At 37.1% G+C, this 19,850-nt stretch overlaps 1 protein-coding gene across 1 annotated transcript in view; it reads left to right on the top strand.

Annotated features, from left to right (window-relative positions):
* The first annotated feature begins 4,053 nt into the window (after nt 1-4,053).
* Nucleotides 4,054-19,850, top strand: part of vaspb (vasodilator stimulated phosphoprotein b) — a 61,030-nt gene continuing 45,233 nt past the window's right edge. The window contains exon 1 of the mRNA XM_035525729.1: nt 4,054-4,544. Within this exon, the coding sequence (XP_035381622.1) occupies nt 4,540-4,544 (5 nt within the window). The 5' untranslated portion in view covers nt 4,054-4,539. The remainder of the gene's footprint in view (nt 4,545-19,850) is intronic.

The raw sequence follows: 19,850 nt of genomic DNA, 5'->3' as shown, positions 1-19,850 counted from the left end.
TGGCACAGCAGCCAGTGCTGTTCCAACACATTTTTGTTCTCTCTCACATTCTTTCTCTCCCACATACACACCCCAGTGGACACAAACTACATAAACGTAACACCTGAGATAACTTCACCAGATAAACATTAACAGTCAGTATTATTTAACCTAAAGCAGAACTTGCACTACATAACTAATATGAATATTAAAAATGTGGTTGTGAGCTATCAAAACAAGAAGTTGAATGCATCACACTATTGGCAATTAAACTGTTTAATCGTGTGGGAAGTTTTCACTATAACCAAATAGGAGTCCAACAAGTACAGAAATGCAATGTGTGAAGACTCGGACCAACTGATTAAACAAGTGGATTCACATATGCTCCTGCCTGATTGAAATGAAAACCTGCAGTAACACCATCCCTTTCCAATGATTGATTGCCTTCCCTTGGGCTACAGTTTGTCACTGTACATGTCTGAGATGCATCGCTAAGGTAAGGGTACCTAAACAAAAATGGTTAGTAAGTGTATGTGCAAGGCAGGTGTTTCTTTCTTTTTTTGGTATTTCCAGGCCTGAGGCCTTGCCACCCACAACATCTATGGAGCTACTATGATTATTAATATTTTCCAACATTTGTGCATGTATATAAACCACTATATCCCAAAAAGAATCATTCATTTACACAATAGCCCCCAGCATTCCCACTTACACAAAAATGTAAGTGATCAAGACAAAATAATAATAATAATAATAATAATAATAATAATAATAATAATAATAATAATGATGATAAATGTAAATGTTTGCATGTGCACATGTGTATGTGTACCTGCTTCTAATGTGTAGTAGTGTTTAAACCTCATAGTTAGAGTGAATCTATATATATAAACAAGGGAAGGCTAAAGAATAAAGAGAAAAGAGAACAAAGAAGCAGGAACATAAAGAATGTGCATGTGTGTATGTTTAAGAATGAGGATGAGTGCATTCAAAGTTGATAAAATGGCAGCTATATTTTTGATAAACTACACATTTTTTTCTAAAGAGATATGTAAGAGGTGAGTCCCACAAGACAGCTGTTTTTAATAGCACCCAATGAATGTTAGTCAGGCCATAGTTCAGAAATGTTGTTCTCAAACTATCATCAAAGAATCACATAATTTATGGTCATTAACATTAAAAATGTCCACTATAATAAAAATAATCTAATTTGAAAGTTATATAATAGCACATGATACAAATATGGCTATATACAGCAAGATAAGACAAAGTCAAGGACAGTTGTATATAACATCTAACAAACAATACACCATATGAACAGACTAAGTACTACGTAAATAGCCTAAATAAAATAACATTACACTGTACTAACAGTCATGAATCTTTCCAGGCCATCTGAATCAGTGAGATTAAAGTATGTGTATTTATAAAGTAAGTTAAGCAGCTGAAACAAGAGTACAAAGAGCATTGGTAGAAGAAAAAAGAAAGTCTCTCAAAAGTTAAAGAAATATAAGTCAAGTCAATTTTATTTATATGGCACTTTTTACAAAAGCTGTTGTTACAAAGCAGCTTTACAAATGTGCGAGTCCAAGCCCCCAGTGAGCAAGCCACGGGTGACAGTGGCAAAGAAAACCTCCACAGAGCATGAAGAAGAAACCTTGATAGGAACCAAGACTCAAAGGAGGATCCCATCCTATGGCCGACAATGGACACAACAACAGTAACAATAAGGAGCAAAGTAAGTAGTGAAAGAGAAAAGAAAAAAGAAGCAATTAATTTCTAGTCCGGTTTTCTAGAAGTCCTAGTCTGGCCCCCGATGGTGTGTGCATGTCCGAAACCCATCCCACACAAGAATTTCCATCAAAGGCAACAGAGAACTAGTTGTCTGGGGTATAGGTGTGGTGGGCTATATAACAGAAGAAATAAAAAAATATATTGATGGCCTTTATCTCACCAGACTGTAGCAGATATTTGCTTAGATTAATGGCTTCACTGTGAAGATACCATATTGTTGGTGTAAATGTAAATGTAAATGTAAAATGTTGGTGCCCTTCCATTTTGTGTATTTAGATCGCCACCTGATGGCTCAAATGTTATATGCATTCCTATGTTTCCTTAGCGTCAGCAGAGAATGAATCCTTTAAAATCCAATCACAAACACCATATCAATGATTGAAGTTTGTAGTAATTAATATAGTAATGCCTGTTGCCATTAAGCTTTAAATGATGTGCAGCATTGCTATATTGCTCCTGCATCAAAGGGTTTAATGAAAAATTCCTGAATCTGGATTCTTTTTAAGGCCATATGACCTTACAAAAAGTAACATTTTATAATTGTATTATGAATCCAATTTATGATATAAATTGATTTCAACTAAAAATGACATATTAAAATCTGGAATATGTGCCTATTCTGTGTGTGAATAATACACAAAGAGAGTGGACTCTGTTGAGCAAAGGTCTTACTGGAGGATGGACAAGGCTAGGATTGCAGCTCACAAGCTTTATGTCCTGTGTGATACTGGACAGAATGAGACTGATATAGAAGAGAGTACAGTAGCATGTCCAGTGGGTTTATCTTTCAGTCAAGTACCACCATGGCTAGTTTTTTCCCCTACAAGGCAAAATGTTTACAATATTAAGCAATATTAAACATACTGTATATTACAAAAGCTACAATATCAAGTTTTTATGTAGAGAATTTCAGAGAATCAGACCCTAGGAACTAAATGCTAACTGCTCACACTTTAGCTGTTGGATAACCAGTGTGATCTAGTTATAATATATTTAACATATTATTTTTGCTAAGCTTTAACAGGGAAAAATCATGAAGACATTTGAAAACTAATTAAGTAATCTTTAAGTTTAAAATGCATTGGTAACCAATAAAGTGATGTATTAATTATGTTGGAGTAATTTTGAAAATGTTTTAATTTTGCAGTAGAGCATGTAGATAGATAAAAAAAAACATTTCAGTAATCCAGTCTAATTGTCTAAAAAGTCTTCATATGCACTTCTGTTATGTTATTCCATATCAAATCATGAAGGTCTTTACTATCATCCAAACTATATATGGTATACAGTAGGACAAATATCTTTCCTCAATGAACTATGGTGCAACATGCACAGCACTGTACTCAGTACAATAGTTACCATAAACATTATGGCCAGTGACATCTATTTTACTAATGTGATAAACTGGTTTAAAGAAAATAGTCAATTATTAAGTATCTGTGCAGGATACCTTGACTGGCTGTACACAATGTAGACTAGTAGCTGAATATTACTGAAAAATAGTTCAATGTGTTTCTGATAGTATACATTAGAGTAGTTTATCCATGTGGACGTAGGGGAGGGGGGACAGTCATTAAGATGTCTTAAGGGACAAAGCACTTATAAAAATTAACATGTTGGGGATGTTGGCTCCAGCACTGAAAACACATATATCATATATTCATACAGCTAACAAATGTATAAACTAACAAAAATAACAAAATGCCACTTTGTCTCTATATGTTTATACTTTCTTTTTACTCTTTTTTTCCTACACTGTCTTATAACTCCTCCAGTGACTTGGAAAAAAATCTCTATGTACCAGTACCAAGGACAAATGATCTCCAAATATATAAAAATCACTTTTGTAAGTCACTCTGGAAAGTGATATAAGCCTCTGCAAAGTGACATAAATGTAAAGTTTCTCATTGTCAGCAGTGGAAAGAATGTCGTGGATCTTAGAGATATTATAGTGGGTACAGTATAGTGCTTTTATGGACATTACTGATGTGATCTCTGAAGCCAAGATCACTCTGAAAAATGACTCCTAGATTATTAACATACGTTTTGTCTTTCGGAGATAATGAACCAGTTTATCATGTCTCTCTGCTTCTTTTTAATTTATAGCAGCCTTTTCGATTAGGTCTCGAAACACACTACATAAAAACCTGATTCAGGCACTTGCCCCTTTAAATTAAAAGGGGACCCTGAATTCTTATTTTTTTTGTCCACTTCACCAAACGTTGCCCTTTTAAACCAGGATAGGAATTATGGCGCTGGGCTGTTGAGGGAGAGGCGGATATTTTCCCCAGCTCAGGAGGGAGGGCGGAGACAGGAATACTCCGAGTTATAGAATTAAATTAGGCAGATTAGTGAATGACGTTGGGAGTTTATTGAGAACTGTAGCGCGTCAAGGATTTGGAAAAGGCCATTCAGCGGCTGCACAAACTAAATTTCTATATGAATAATTGCGTATAAATATATTTTGGAGCCTAATATTTATTGAGCGAGAAATACACAGATGAGTCCAGGATACTGATTGGAGTTGACAAGCCCGCTCCACTCTCCCACCCTCTTTTCGCCCAAACCAGGAAATTAACGAGTTGAAATCCTTGCACTTCCCTTGAATATATAAGAAACTATTTCTAGAAAATAGGAAAAAAAGCTTTTGGAGTGAGGTTATTCGATGAATAACTCATCGACATTGTCGCGTTTGGGGTTTTGTTTTGGCTGTATTTTCGTCTGAAGGCTGTCCAGAAGAGAGACGATCTACAGAGTCGCTAGACAATGAGGTAAAGCAGGTCGAATGAGACTTGCCTATGCTTTTGTGTTGACTTTGTTTTGGACATGATACAGTGCAGTGCATAGTTTTTGTTGCTTCGGACACAGGCGGTGAAAGTTTTTTGGGGGGTATATAACGATTTTCTTCATACGCCTACTATGTGATTAGATCTCGATGTGAGTCTTTTGGATATCGTCAAAGCGGCCGACTCAGAGTTGTTTATGACTTCAGAGTGTTTAAGCAAGTAGAGTCTCATATAATGTGTGTTTACTCATTTGAAATCTCAAAAAAATCGAGAGAATAGGTGCGTGAAGTATACTAGCTTTGTGGTAGCGGTTGTGTTGTCTGGATCTGACAGTCCGTTAAGTTCTCATTCTGTTGCTACTTTATGCAGTTTATAAAACATTTTAATATCACTTTAAAATTTAAGTCAGTGAAACCGATAAACTCAGACGGCTGGATTTAATTATTTTTCTTGTCTGTTTGGCTTGTGAGCTAATTTTGTGGCTAATCTGCGGTTTACTCTAACTATGGAATATTTTATTATACTATACAATGCACATGTCCACATACAAGCTAAATAATATTTTCGTTCGGGAGTGCGAACTTTATAAATGCAGCCGTTGCATTAGCTACCTGTCCCTTTGTACGTAGTCCCCTTCCTCCCTCCTTGCAGTTGGCGAGGGTGTACCCGGAACTACATGTAAACCATGTGTGGCACGCAAAGATGTGCATTCCACATCTTGTTACAGCCTGTGCAGTTAGCAGTCCCGGATTTACTCCGTATTGTGTGGAATGCTGCTTTTCACTGTTTCTTATACAGTGGTCCATTTTTTCTTCCAATACATCACAAGCTAACAAATAAAAATGATTAGGGAATTATTAGGGAATACTGAGTTGCCAATTAATTCCATTCCTCTTCCATCTCAACAACCTTGCCAGCAATAACCTGCAAAACAAGTTGTCAGAGAGCTACCATTGTCTCAGATTAGAAGCATGTATTCACGCGGTCTCAACAGTGTGGGCATGCAAATTGATCTTCACTAATGATTCTAAGCAGCAGATGCTGCAGATGTCTTACCATTTTAACAGAGAGCCATTGTTTGTTGCCTTGCTGATGAATAAACTTAAGTTGATCTTGTTCTGCAATGGTTGTGAAATCCTGCCAGGCTGTAGTTTGGTGAAAAGGTTGCTTTTTTTCTGTTTTTCTTCCTGCCTGGGGATTGCCTAGTTATTCAGTAATAGAGTATCGTCTGACATTTAAATCCTGAAATTAACAAATCTGACCATTTCATTTACCCACAGCTCTGGGTTAAAATTTCACTGCTATCAATCATTTCAACATAGGAAGTATCCAGCCTGGTTGCTGTATTAAGTCCAGTCATCCCAGTCAGTTTGTTCCTCTGTTTATTTCTGTCGCTATCACTTAGAACATGTTTCATGTTTGATTAATGACAGTAGCACAATTAGCTGGTGTTATCAGCCTGCAAGGCCTGCAGAGATTTGCCAGTAAACAGCTTTCTTTGTTTGGTAATGCTCATAGGCTAGATGAGGGCTTAAGCCAGGATGCACTGTGTGCTAGTCAGAGGTTAGTGCCAACTGTAGGTGTGGCATTTGCATTTGGAGTTTATGGCTGTTGTTTCTCAAGAGGAGAACTAAAGAAATATTGTTTGTGCCAGTAAAGCAGGCTTTCATGCTTGTGAAGCTGAAACAAAATAAAATCAAGAAATCAAAGACAAGGACAAAACATTAGATGTGTCTGTCGTCTTTTAGTCTTGGAGAAAGACTGTTGATCAGATCAAGGAATAAACCAGAATCAAAATTATAGTGTTCTGTACTGTAGAATGTGTAGGCCCACTACACCATTTTTTAATAACCTCTGTTTTTCACTACCTTATCATTAACTTGTTTTTACCACAATGCTTTTTATACATGGAACCAAAAATTATGAAAGCCTGAGTCTTTTTGTTTACACTTCATTTATTTCCTATCATTCCATTCTTGATTTGTCCTGTGGGATTTTTATTGCTGTTCTGATGAGTCATCACTGAGAAGACATATAAAATGTGTATTGTAGACATCCTGCTCATAAGCCTATACAATGTGTATAGGGATTTTGTCCCAAGTTAAGATGCGCAATTTTACTTCTTCACGATTTCCATTTTAAATCAGTTATACAGTTAATTATTTAACTGTTTAGTTGCCAATTATTTTCAGATGGAAATTCACCTGCATGACCGCAGAGGGTTTTGATGGAGACAGTCACTTAGGAAGGTTAAATGGTGGTCTGGCTGCTATGCCAGGGAACTGGCTCTTTGGTCCGGTGGTCACATTGACCTCCTGTCAGACCTGGGTTTGAGGCTTGGGTAGGGTTGCTGCCTTCAGCCTTCATCACAAGGGTTCACAACAAGATGTATAATTACATGAAGTTAAAAGGCTCTAGAATGATGTGACAAACCTATGAACAAATGACTTAAAATTTAACCTGTGTTTAAAGAGAAAAGTATGAGGGGGAAAAAAGCTGCATATGTTCCAAAGCATACCACCACAGTGAAAACATTGCTGTGTGGCATATATTTCAGCCAGTGTGATAAGCAGTGGGATGCATTTGAAGTCTATATTACAAAACAGTTTAGGATTTTGTAATTGTTTTATCACATTCTATTGTTTTTATGGGATTTGCATTTATTATTTATTATTATTATTATCCTTATTTAACTATGCCAAGGAAAATAGTTTTCCATTCTGTTGCACCTTTTAAGACTCAGCAGGCTAATGGCAAAATCAGCAGATCTTGCATTTTTTCATGTGGTTTGAATATGCTAAAATGAAGAATTATTAAGAAGACTTGTTAGCTCCATGAATTTACTTTAGTTACTTGTTTAGTTATTCCTTCTCTTCGCCGGCTTGGTTTCTGTCTTCTGCTGCTTTCTCATTTCCTCAACCCTGAATTTCCTTTACTTCAGAGCCAAACTAGAAACTTTTTTTTTTTTTTTTTTTTTTTTTTAATAAAGAATGGATTAGTAATAATTGGTTGCAGATACATGGTCATGAACAGTGCTAAAACGCTATTTTGTTTCGTTTAAATTCTTTCACTTAAAAGGCAGATAACCTGTTAGTCCAAACTGGGTTATCAGAATGGTAGCAATGCAAATCATCACACGTGTGTATTTGGGCACATTTGTTAATGTGTAGATCAGTTTCCTTAATAATATTTGCCCCAAATCTGATCCAGCATTTTTGCTGATATTGACCTGATTGATACTTGGGATCAGATCAGTGCCATCTCTATTATTAGGCAACTATTCAGTGATGAATACAGCCACCCTTATTCTCATTAACTGCTATCAACCTTCTATCCATTGAACCAGTTTCTTGACCTGTTTGCAAATGATTTTAGCTGAGGCAGCCATCACAGCCTCTCATATGCTGTTGAAAGAGTTGAATTGCCTTCCCTTACTGTAAATCTCACACTTGATAGTGACCAGAAGTTCTCATTAGGATTTATTTTTATTTGCTGAGGGGACCAGGTCACTGTCATTGTGGATTGATAGTGTACTGTATCTGTGTGTAGCGCAGCAAACCTCTTGGGCACATGAATTTAAGCAATATATTGGACCTGTACCTTTATAATTTCTGGGATGCATTTTTGGTATTGCTACATGCACATTAGAAGACCTCCAACTGTTCATTTATTCTTTCTCAAAGTTCTACCCAGCTTTTGAATATACATGGAGTATAGCGCATCCTGGCATGAAGATGGCCTTTTTGGATGTTTCAATAAAGTTTGCTAATTCTTGGTTAAATACTACCATCTATTATAAACCTACAGACTCTCCGTCCTATTTGCAGTACAATTCTTCACACTCCAAAGCCTGTAAAAACTCCATCCCTTTCAGCTACTTAGACTAAAACACATTTGCAGTGAGAATGAAGACACCAGAAAAGCATGGAAATGTGTGAATATCTTCAAAACTGAAGGTTTACTGAGGAAATCGTAGATGATGCCTTTGCTTTTGTTTTACCTGTTCAGAGAGCGGGATGCACTGACTACAAGAATTCCTTTCGCACGGACTTATCATCCTACAAAAAAAAAAAAACAGCCACTAAAATTACTGGCATGAAAATGAAAAGGATCAATTATCATCCATTCTCCCTCATGAATCACTGTAGAAGCCATCTACTGTATTACTTGTAGGAGATGTAATCAGCTTTACATTGGAGAAACCAAGAAAAGGCTTGCTGATTTGTTTGTTTAACACCTTTGGACCATCAGAATAAAGGATTTGTCATATCCAGTGGCAAGGCATTTTAATACTAATGGATACTGCCTTAATTACCTATCTGTAGGTAATTGCCAGTTGTTGCTATGGCTGCAATGGAATTAGGAAATTCCTTTGAAACTTTTATTTTCTCTTGGAACTTTAGAACCTCATGGAACAAATGTTAAGTTTTAAACAACTACTTTTTCATATATAAACTGGCTCCTCCTCCTACTAATTCAGAAGCGCTTTGCTTGCACAGCTGATGAAGGACCTCTGTCCGAAACCTTCCGTTTCTCTGGAAATGGTATGCTTTACTACAATTTTGAATCTTTTTTCTCTCTCTCTCTGTGTGTGTGTGTGTGTGTCATAAAATTCCATCCCTCGCTGTTAGGGCTTCTGCTAGCCTTCGAGTTTGAGGGAGAAGTGCTCTTCTTAGGATTGTGCTTTGTGGACTGAGATTTGTCATTTTTGGGAACTACTGGAGCCACTCCTCTGTTTTAGAGGTCACAGCCCCAAATTCCCCTATCGCCACTGGGACAAGCTTTTATCTACTTCTTTTAGTCCCTGGTATTTTTCCAGTTTCTCATATTACTTTCTTGTGATGTTTTCCATCAATTGGGTCTGCTACATTATATTATAACTGCTGTTTCTGCATCTTATCTACTATCACAGTGCCTGGTCAGTTTGTTTATCTGACTGGATCTGGAAGTCCCACAGGATCTTGTTGTCCTCTACCACTCTCTGTGTTTCCTCCCATTTCGACTTGAGGGTGTTCAGATCATATTCCTTGCATATGTACCTGTATATGATGTCCACCACTTGGGTGTCTCTCTCAGTGTATGCTTTCCCTGCCATCATTTTGCACCCTATTACTAGGTGTTTATCTCATGGGATCTTTTACAAAGTCTGCATCTTGGGCTTTCTCTGGTGTGATGCACCCCTGCATTGATCGACCTAATGCTTAGTGCTTGATCATGTGCTGTCTTGATTAGTGCATCTGTGTTGTCCTTCGGTCCTGCCATTGGTAGGATTGTCTTATGACAGACGCTTCTGCAGTCTGTTAGTGGTACATTCCATGGAGAGGCTTATCCTGCTATGAGACTGCCTCTCCTTCCATTGTGACCACTTCTCCTGTCTGACTGAGGCATACTCAATTTGGCTGGCATACAGCCTTTGGATTCAGTTTTCAGGTTGTAAATTTTGTATGTCATCTTGCAGTTCTCTGAAAATTCATTTATGCTGGGTAATTCCAACTTGTACTCTGAGGGGCTTGCAATGGGTCCTAATGAGCACTGTGGTGAAGCAAAATTTAACCAAATTAATTTGAGAATATTTGGACAGTTTAAATATTTCTTGTTCTGGAGAATACCCAATGGCTGACTTTGGTTGCTATTAATTTAAGTCTTTTCAATCAGAGGACTTTTATCATTTGTTGGTATTTTTGTGTCTGTAACCTTAGGATATTTAGGAAGATGGACACCATATGAAAAATTTGTACCCTTTGGTTTAGGATCCTTACAGGGACTAAACACTGAATTTCCTGCACAGTCCCATATCTTTGTCCACAGGTCTGCATTTCCCAGATTAATTAAATGTCTAAATTATGAAATACTATAAGCATTTAATTAATTAAATTCTTTCTCTTATGACATGTTTCCTGTGTGCGTCCTCCAGTGGCATTTTTAACTTCATGTTTTTAACAGGGTGTTAACACTTTAACCTGTAAAGGGAATTAAGAGGGGCAAGGCAGCTGCTCGTTCACAAGCCCAAATAAGGTCATGTAGAACAGCAGCTACAGTCCAGGAAGAGAAGGAATGTTTGGTCTACTCACTGCAGCTGTAGAGAATGTTGTGCACTAACAGTGAGAGTCTTCTTATCATTAACATTTCACAATTATTATTCCTTTCTGCCTTCTGTAGTCATTTGAAAAAATACATGTCTGGCACAAAAGGGAAAGGGAAATGGAAAAGTAGAGAGAGGAGTGTGCAAGGACAACTTTGGGGTACACTTTGTTTCTTTTGCAGACATTCTACCAGGAAGCTAGTACCCTCCCTTGTAGCCCCATCATTTCAATTTGGAGCTACACTGTGCCTACGCTTTCAGCTGTAGCACCATCACTTTCGAGGAGAAAACTGTGAGAAGCAATTTGCATTACTAAACTATCATCATTTTATTGTCACGAAATTGATGTACATCTCCCCCCCCCCCCCCCAAATTGGCAATTTCTGCTAAAGAGGCTGTTTAAAAGTTTACTGAAGCTGCTAATGTGTTTAGTGTCATGTATAATTAAAAAATAGAAAATGTTGTGTTCTTGTAAAAAGCATTGCAGTAAAATGCTGTGATGCAGTAAAAAGATAGTCATCACCCAATTTGCAACCCACACACCGTTTTATTTGTATACTATTTTATTTTTCTAGCTTTCGGCCCACCACTAATATTACACTTTTTAACTCCACAAAAATTGTGTACTAGTTATCTCATGAGTGGTGCAGCTGTCTGAGCCTTGCATTTGAATCCTGATGGTACTGTAAACCCTGTAGATTATAATGGTCTGTTTCCTGTGTGTCCTTAGTTGGAAGCATGTTTTTTTTTTTTTTTTTTTGGGGGGGGGGGTGCATAAATAAAGTTGGTAATATTTTTAAATGCAAGTAAATAAAACACTAAATAAAATGGCCACAATTAAGGTGCACTTTTACATTAGCAAAAGACTTCAAAACAGTCTGTATGTGGTCTGTTGATTTTGTAACAATTACATTTTAATATATTTTTTAAAATTCATGAATAATTTGGATTAGCATGCTAAGTCTCGCACGATGCATCTTTTTGCCATATAATTGCTTCAAGCACTGATGTGCATTCCTAGAGCCAAGGCCCTGTTCTTTTATTCTGTTATCATATTTTTGCATGATTTTGTCATGAACCATGAAAAATTAAACTAACGCAAGCCTAACACCTTCTCTGAATTGGCACCTCCTTTAGTTTTGAATTGGCACCTCCTTTAGCTTTTGTTTTGTTATGAGGACATGATGTTTGCCAGATAAACAAACATGGAGTGAAGGAGTGAAGGAGTGGAAGGGAAGAAATAAAGGGGAAAATGATGGGCTTGACTATACTTGTACTGGAAGCAGCTATGACTGTTTGTTGGGTTATTTTGGTTGGTTGGTTGGTTTGTTTTTGTTTTTTTCAGTTGTGCCCCTTCCATCCACTGTAGTTTCCTGTTAACTCTTTAATGACCAGGTGCTTCATGTATAAAACCTTGCATAGATGTAATACTGAAATGTCACACATTTATGACCAATCTGGTTTCCCCCCCCCCCCCCCCAATTGGCAATTTCTGATAAAGAGGCTGTTTAAAAGTTTACTGAAGCTGCTAATGTGTTTAGTGTCATGTATAATTAAAAAAAACAAAACATATTTTTTATTTATAAAACCAGGTGTAGCCTGTGCAAGATTCGCACATCTTTCTTTTATACATATTAAAAGAATGCCAGCCATTATCTGTTTGTTCACAAAACAATGAAATGGCATAGCCCAAGTGTACGCACACATTTCTTTAATATTTTGATGGAGCATACATTTATTTTAGTCACAAACAGTTAATTTACTGTTACTCATACAAAAGCAAACATTATTATGCAAGTACTAAATTTATCTTAATTCTTTGATTAAGTTTGCCAGTGAGCAATATCATGATATTGTGAGAGATTATTCTCATGTGATTTAGAAGTAACATCAAATAGATGTCTAAGATGCCTTTGCTGCTGTTGCAGAGAGCATATGTGATGTCACACAGGCTGAGCATAGCTATGGATAAGGCCACTGGTTCTGATTGGCACCCATTTGCAGAGGGAGATTGCAAGGAATTACACTTTACTTGTCCTTCTGCAGTCCTGACCATCTTTGGTCTTTGCTAAAATGCAAATTCGTCTGACTATAAAGGCCACTCACTATTCAATTGGTGTGAGCACCAGCATTCTAGAACTTACACTACTGATGTAGAGAAATATAGTTGAAATTCATTTTAAAGCCAAAAGTATGCTCTGGTCGCATGACAGCACAAAGTTTTAGTTAAATGTACTGGTACTCAAGATCATTCTAAACAATTTAACTAAGGTTGGACCAATGTGAGTATACTCTTGTGTCTACGGATTGTTCTGTTCTGCATCATAGTTTTCAGTAATCGGTGAGTGTTGTATGATGCCTCAAGAGGGTCTGTGTTCAGCTAGAGGGACTGACATCTTTTTTGGGTGTTTGAGTATGAGTAAAAATTTGGACTAATGCTAGTAGTCACTTTATGACTCTGACTATGCTTATTCCAAACACAAGATTTTGCAATAGGGATGGAAGATGTATCTCTCACTCCATCTGAACCCTTTCTTGTGCTGTCTGGCAAGCCTCCCTTGCAATGGACTTGCTGATTACAGTCCTTTTGAAACATACATTGTAGCCTTGGAGATAACCAAAGCAATTGGTACTTGGAAACTTCCTCTGTTCATACATTGCCTAGGTGCGGAGAGACAGTGTTTGCGCAGGACACTTGGTAACACTGTTGACATAACACTGCTGTGGGTCTCCTAAGTAAACGTTTTGCTGCTCCACGATTCATATTTAGGCAACATTGGCAGCTGCCCGATGAATCTGTATGCCAGTATGTTGCTTTCCTATGAGAGTTGGTTAGCTCATGAAAGTTCGGAACATTGTAAGGTTGGACACAATGTGGGGCTAGTAGCATTCAAATAATGCAAAATTGGATGGGTATGTTCCATTACCTTTGGACACAGGTGTGTGTGTGTGTCTGTGTCTTGAATGCTGACACCTATTTGTAATTTTTCAGTTCATTACCACTGTCCTTGTCCTCTTTTTGGTTACGGGGATTCCAAAATTGATCTGGTCGGTTTGCTCTGAGTGATGCTTTGTTATGGGGCTAAAGTTTTTTTTTAATATGTTGCTGGCTGGGTGGGGTAATTTTAAATGGGACAATAAAACCTCTTCACTGCATTGGGGTTCTTCTTTCTGGGCACAAGGAGTTCATCAATTATGACTGTGGCCACGCCTTATTCCAATCATTCAGTCATTGCACCATGCATGTGTGGGGGTCATAGCCAAGCTGCAGCTGCTGCTGGAATCTAGCATCATTGAACCAGTTTCCTTACCTTGGGTCCTGGTGATGGCTAAGAAAGTCAGAAAAGGTCAGTGCTCTGATTGAAGCGCACTGCGTGTCTGTGTGGCTCTGCGTGCAGTTAATAAGGCCATCACACCTCACAAATACCTGTGTCCCACTGATGAAATTACTTAGTTCTGTGGGTCAACATTGGTTTCAAAACTTGACCTTAGACAAAGCTACTTACAAGTCCCACTTTACCCCATCGGCAGATACCGCATGGACTTTGTGACCCATGGGTGTTTTCCTGTATATCTGCATGCTGTGTGGTTTAAGCTCCCCTGCTGCTTCCAAAAGATAAGGGCCTCTTTGATGCTTGGCATTCCAGCTGCAGTTATCTACCTTGATGATATACATAATCCCTCTTTTGTCTGGTGGTCAAGGCAGTTGTGTACAGAGGGACACATGGACTGTGTCATACACAGGAGACACTCCCTGGAGGTGAAGGCATTGTGATGGAGAATGTCATTCTGACTTTGTCCTAGGCTTCACAGTGGATACTGACTATGTGGAACAGGACCTCCTCTAAATGCTACATACACCCCTTTAGGCCATGGTATCTCTGACAAAGCTGAACAACACCCAGTTATCTTGCTTTGCACTTTCATCCATGAAGGCTGGACTCTCAGTCCCAGAGGACCTGCGGGTGTTGACAAATATTGTGTACAAGCAAAAATTTCAGCTTTCATATACACATGTAAGGATGTACAGAAAGTTCATTTGATTTGAGGACATGCCTGTTACTATACAGAGTTTAGGCCATAATTATGCACATTTATAAAATGAATAGCATGGTAGCTTTTTACCTACTTTCACAGTCAGGCAAGCTACTGGAAAATTCACTGTCCCAAACTAAATTTCTATTGTTCCCAACAAATCTTTGTATTTTAAAGTAATATTCACATATACAAATAAGCACATACAAGTTAGATAAGGTACATTCTCACAGTATACTTTATGAAACCTTTGCCTATTTACAAAAAAAAAACATATTTCTGTTTTAACCCTGTGATATGCTGGTGTGACTAACTTGGTCACCTCAGAATCATCTTCATTGTCATGTCATATGCACATGACCAGTGGTCCAGATGTGCTAATGGCTTTTTTTGGCAATTTCTAAAATTTGTAGTTCTGAAAAAAATCCTCTTTTATCTGCCTTGTTAGGATATTCCCTAAAAAATTTGCAGAACATTTTAAGTACAGAGGGGTCAAAAATTGACCCATAAGGGACTTAATCTGCAGACTCGCTTTACTTCATATTCATGCTTTGCCATTTTCTTGCACACCCCGCTCTGACGTCTGTGTCAACAGGTAATATCATTGGTTTATTTTGGCTGTACGAATGAATAAGAACTCCCCCCCCCCCCCCGTTATGAGAGGTTAAATATTCAAGTGAATTGAGTTTGGCATTACCACCCCAACATGAACTAGCTAAACCGGGCAAGTGACTTTTCATGCTGCTGTCCTGATATGTTTTTCTTGCCCTGGGCATTCGGATAACTGTTCTTCTTGAACTCTGGATAGTTCTGGTCCTAAAATCTGATTGGCTGAGTAGTGTTGGAAGCTGTTGTAAAATCATCAATTAGGCCATGGTTTTGGCTGTGATTTTCAAGTCTGTAGTCATGAACATTGAGGGGGACCAAAGTTACCTGGAGGCCAGGGAATTCACTAACTCGGATGATGATGATGATGATTACCATTACTATTATTAAAGACTAATAAAGTATAACAATACTCATATAACCAGAAATCTGTGTATTGATATATTAAGACAAGTCCAGATATTGTGACCAAGGTTTAGGAAATTGATGTTTTATTTACTTACAAGTACACTTGGTGGGCATCAGGAGCATCTGCTCTGCTGTTCTCTCACTATAACCTCCTGACTTATCTTCTCCTCTCCAGCCCTCCCTCCTCCTCTTCCTATATTCTAAGCTCCTTTCCTGTCATCTTTTCCTCTCCCCTGCTCTCCAGTCAACCCTCCTCTCCTCCCTAGGTCTCTCCTCTTGCCATGATGCTCAGGAATGGATTATTGACCATTTCTTATCTGACTGGTAATTATGTCAGCAAAGACTCACTCAACTCCTGTACAACTCTCTTCTATACTTATGTAATCTGACTAGTACTCATTTTCTCACTTTTTTTTTTTCCTTAAGGTTGCCCAAAAACTGCTGAATGTCATTGCCACTCATGTTGTACTGTAAATGAAAGCTGACAAAAGCTGACTAATAAAAATCTGCTTTCACTTCTTCAAACTAGCACTAATGCCATTTATCATAAGCAGGAGCAGCTACACAGGATATCATACGAATAGAAAATAAATTAAAGCTGCTACTTTACATCTTCACTTGCATCACTACAATGACTGATACATTACAGACACGTCACGTGGGATTTCTAACCAATATAACAAAATCTAAAAACATTCAAATTAGTTGAATATGCACGTGACCATTCTTGGATACTGCATGAATGTGTGGCCAATTAACCTTCCAGGTAATTTTAGCTATGATGGCCAACATCAGTAGTTATTGTTGATTTTGATTTAGCATTTGGCTGAGCAGATTTGAAAAATTCTCAATATAGAAACACCTATGGTAACTGGATCCTGTATTAATGTGCCAGGTTTTTAAATAAAACCATTGTGTTGCTTTAGTATCAAAAGCTTGTTGGCGGACTATATTGGCTGATTTTGTTTGTTTGTTTGTTTGTTTGTTTGTTTGTTGTGAATATTATCAGTAATAATTTATTGAGCACTGGTGTATTTTATCATATGCTTGTTGTTGCTATTTCATAAGACACTTGAGGGCGTGTGTTGGAGTGATTTTACCACGGGTAAGTGTATTTTAGGCACTCTGCTATGTGTCATTCCTAAAACGCATTTACCCATAATGAAATCATAATGCAAGGCCTCTTCTGATATATTGCTTTATATTTTACTTGTTTTGTCAATTAGAAATAGGGATTTGTGATTTTTTTTTTTCCTTTTTAATCCAATAACAAATAATTCCAGTTTTTGCTTGTATACATAAATCCATAGAAAATCACTTTTTAATTTTTTAACTGTAGACATTGAATAAACATACCCATTTACAATAATATTTAATTTGCATTATAATTAGACTGCAAAAGATCAGACATTCCTCTTTTTAGACTTTTTAGCAGCATAAGATGCATGATCAACAATATTCTATTATAATAGTCTTATTGCCACTTCACCTAAGTTATTCATTATATGAACTGAATTTTTTTGGCTCATCAAATACACTTAAGTAAAATCATAAATAATACTTTCAACTGCAGGTCTACAGAAAACTACAAAAAATGGGTAACAACAAAGAACAAACCTCAGTGAACATCTAATGTAATGGCATATTACTAAACCCATGCCAAAGTAACTTACTAAGTTAATAGCAAGGCAAGGGAAAAGCCTCAGCTTTTCAGGACAGGGAACTGCCAGTAACAGCATGGGTTGAGTCACTAAAGTTGTCATTAGATGTTTCATCTGACTTATGCTGGCTTTAGGCCAAATGAACTTGCAAGCTATTTCACTGTTGCACACACATTTCCAGTGTTGGAATAAAACCCCCTTTTTGTATATATATATATATATATATATATATATATATATATATATATATATATATATATATATATTATGGAGTTCGCTAAAGTTTTACTACAGTTGTCACTTATCACTCTCCTGTCATCTAGATTGTTTGTTTGTTTCTTGTATAGTGGTCAGGACAGCTGTCTCAAGTTTGGATTTTTTCTCATTGTTTTCTCTGAGGCTGTGTGCTAGATTAACATTTAAATTTGCTACACAGTACTTTTGTGGTGCTATATAGAGAACAGGTGTATGTCATTAGCATGATGTTAGCATATGCAATTTTATGAAAGGAAGGAGCTCAAGAAGAGGTGGGAATCAAGCTGAACTCTATACTCATTATAAAAATCCTAGACCTTTGCTATAGTCTGTTTTGCAAATATACACATGCGACAAGGGGTGATGGGGCTGATGGAAAGTGATTGAACACCAACTAAGAGCAACTATTCTTCAGTGTCTGTCCCTTATCCTTATTCCACTCGTGCGTGTGTGTGTGTGTGTCTGTGCACTTTGTTGGGAAGGTTACTTTTTTTTAAAAAGGATTTCACTCAGATTACAGAATACATAGCCTTATGTAATTTGTAAGGTATGTGTTTGTGTACTTCTCACTAGGTTGTACGCTAAGCCCTTATTAGGCATTATTTGGGAACAGGAAGTGGGCAGTGCCCAGAAAGTTGTTATTGTAAGTAGGAGATATCAGTTTTCTGACAAAGAGAAAGACAGAATGAGTGAATAGAAAGGAAGGGGCAGGGGATAAACAATAAGAGGAAAATTCAGGCTCTAACTGTAAATAAACATTATCCACTTGGATATCAACAATTAATCAGGATTTCCAGGGAGTCTTACATGGCACCTTTTATTTTAATGTATCCTGGCAACTTTTTGGGATATGGTCTTGATCAGGATTATTTTAATAAACATGCCAGTTGTTTAATTTTCTTAAGTTCATGTAGAGTCACCAAATGATTCTCAGTGATCTTTGTTTGAACAGATATGCCCTGGTGGTTCTTAAAGAGAATATTAAGTTACTGAATTTACTCATCATTAGTCATTATTACTTTTTATATTGCAGACACAAAATCTTCTACCTATACTTTTAACGTTGTATTTTAATCTTGTACTTTTAATCTTATACTGGTTTAGTCAGTTCTGTTTCTGTTTGTACAATGTCGTTTATACTTTATAATATAAAGAGAAAAGGGAAATGGTATTCATTTAGTTTATCTTGTGTGTAAAATGAGGAAAAAATCAAAAATATATCAAAATATTGAAATGCCATGACAAATCAAACTGAAAGCACACAGGCCTCCCAAAAGCAATACGTAATCGTGCAAATAATGATGCCTCACTGTTGCTTTATTTTAACTTGACTGTAATCTTATTACTTTTTACACTGCTGAATATAATTTTTTGGCAGTACATAACTATGTGAATATGACTTTTGAAAACATTGAGCAGATTAAAAGTAATTCTGATTAACCAAGAACCATCAGAGCTGCACTCTGACGCACATTCACATTAAAGTTACTATGTTCTGTTCAATCACATTTATAAACATGCGTGCATCTTGTTCTAGATTGTCTTATATACAGCCTCATTGTAACCGTCCATTAATCAAAAACCTGGAAAATCTTGGTCTGCACAGAGTAGGATGGTATGTCAAGCTGTACTATCTCAGTTCTGTAAAAGCAAAGGACTATAATGGATGAAGTGGTAGAACCTAAATTTGTTCTATGTTTTTTCATTTGCCTAGTAATTTCACAAACAGATGGCTATATTGGAGCATATTGTCAAACATTATCCATCTGAAGTTCGTGATTTTGGACTGGGGAGAGACCAGCTCACATGCCTTGCATATAATCTATATACTTGTATTCTTGTTACCTCTGCCTCTCATTGTTTTGCCTGCCAGGACCTCACATTCTGCTAGGTAGCTGGATTGTGTCAGAGGCTTCTTTGAACATTCTGCATCTTGGGGACTTGTCTGGTTTGATGTTTACATTTACAGCATTTAGCAGCTCTTATCCAGAGTGGCTTACAAAGTACTTTGTCATTTATTCATAGAATATCCTAGTACAGTAGGTTAGAGTCTAACATACTAATAAACTAGAATACTGTAGAACACAGGGATCAATGCTGATGCCTAGAAACACAAAATACATAAGGTCTATCTTAAACAAGTGCAATAAAAAAGTGCTAGAGTTTGTTAAACAAAAAACAATACCCTACAATAAATACTAAATTAGTCAGTCAATATGGGAGCAGTATCAGTTTCCCTTTACA

Source organism: Electrophorus electricus, chromosome 4 (genome assembly GCF_013358815.1).
Source record: "Electrophorus electricus isolate fEleEle1 chromosome 4, fEleEle1.pri, whole genome shotgun sequence".
Classification (NCBI taxonomy): Eukaryota; Metazoa; Chordata; class Actinopteri; order Gymnotiformes; family Gymnotidae; genus Electrophorus; species Electrophorus electricus.
The sequence above is the reverse complement of the archived record's forward strand: the minus strand, read 5'-3'. Positions and strand labels throughout refer to the sequence as shown.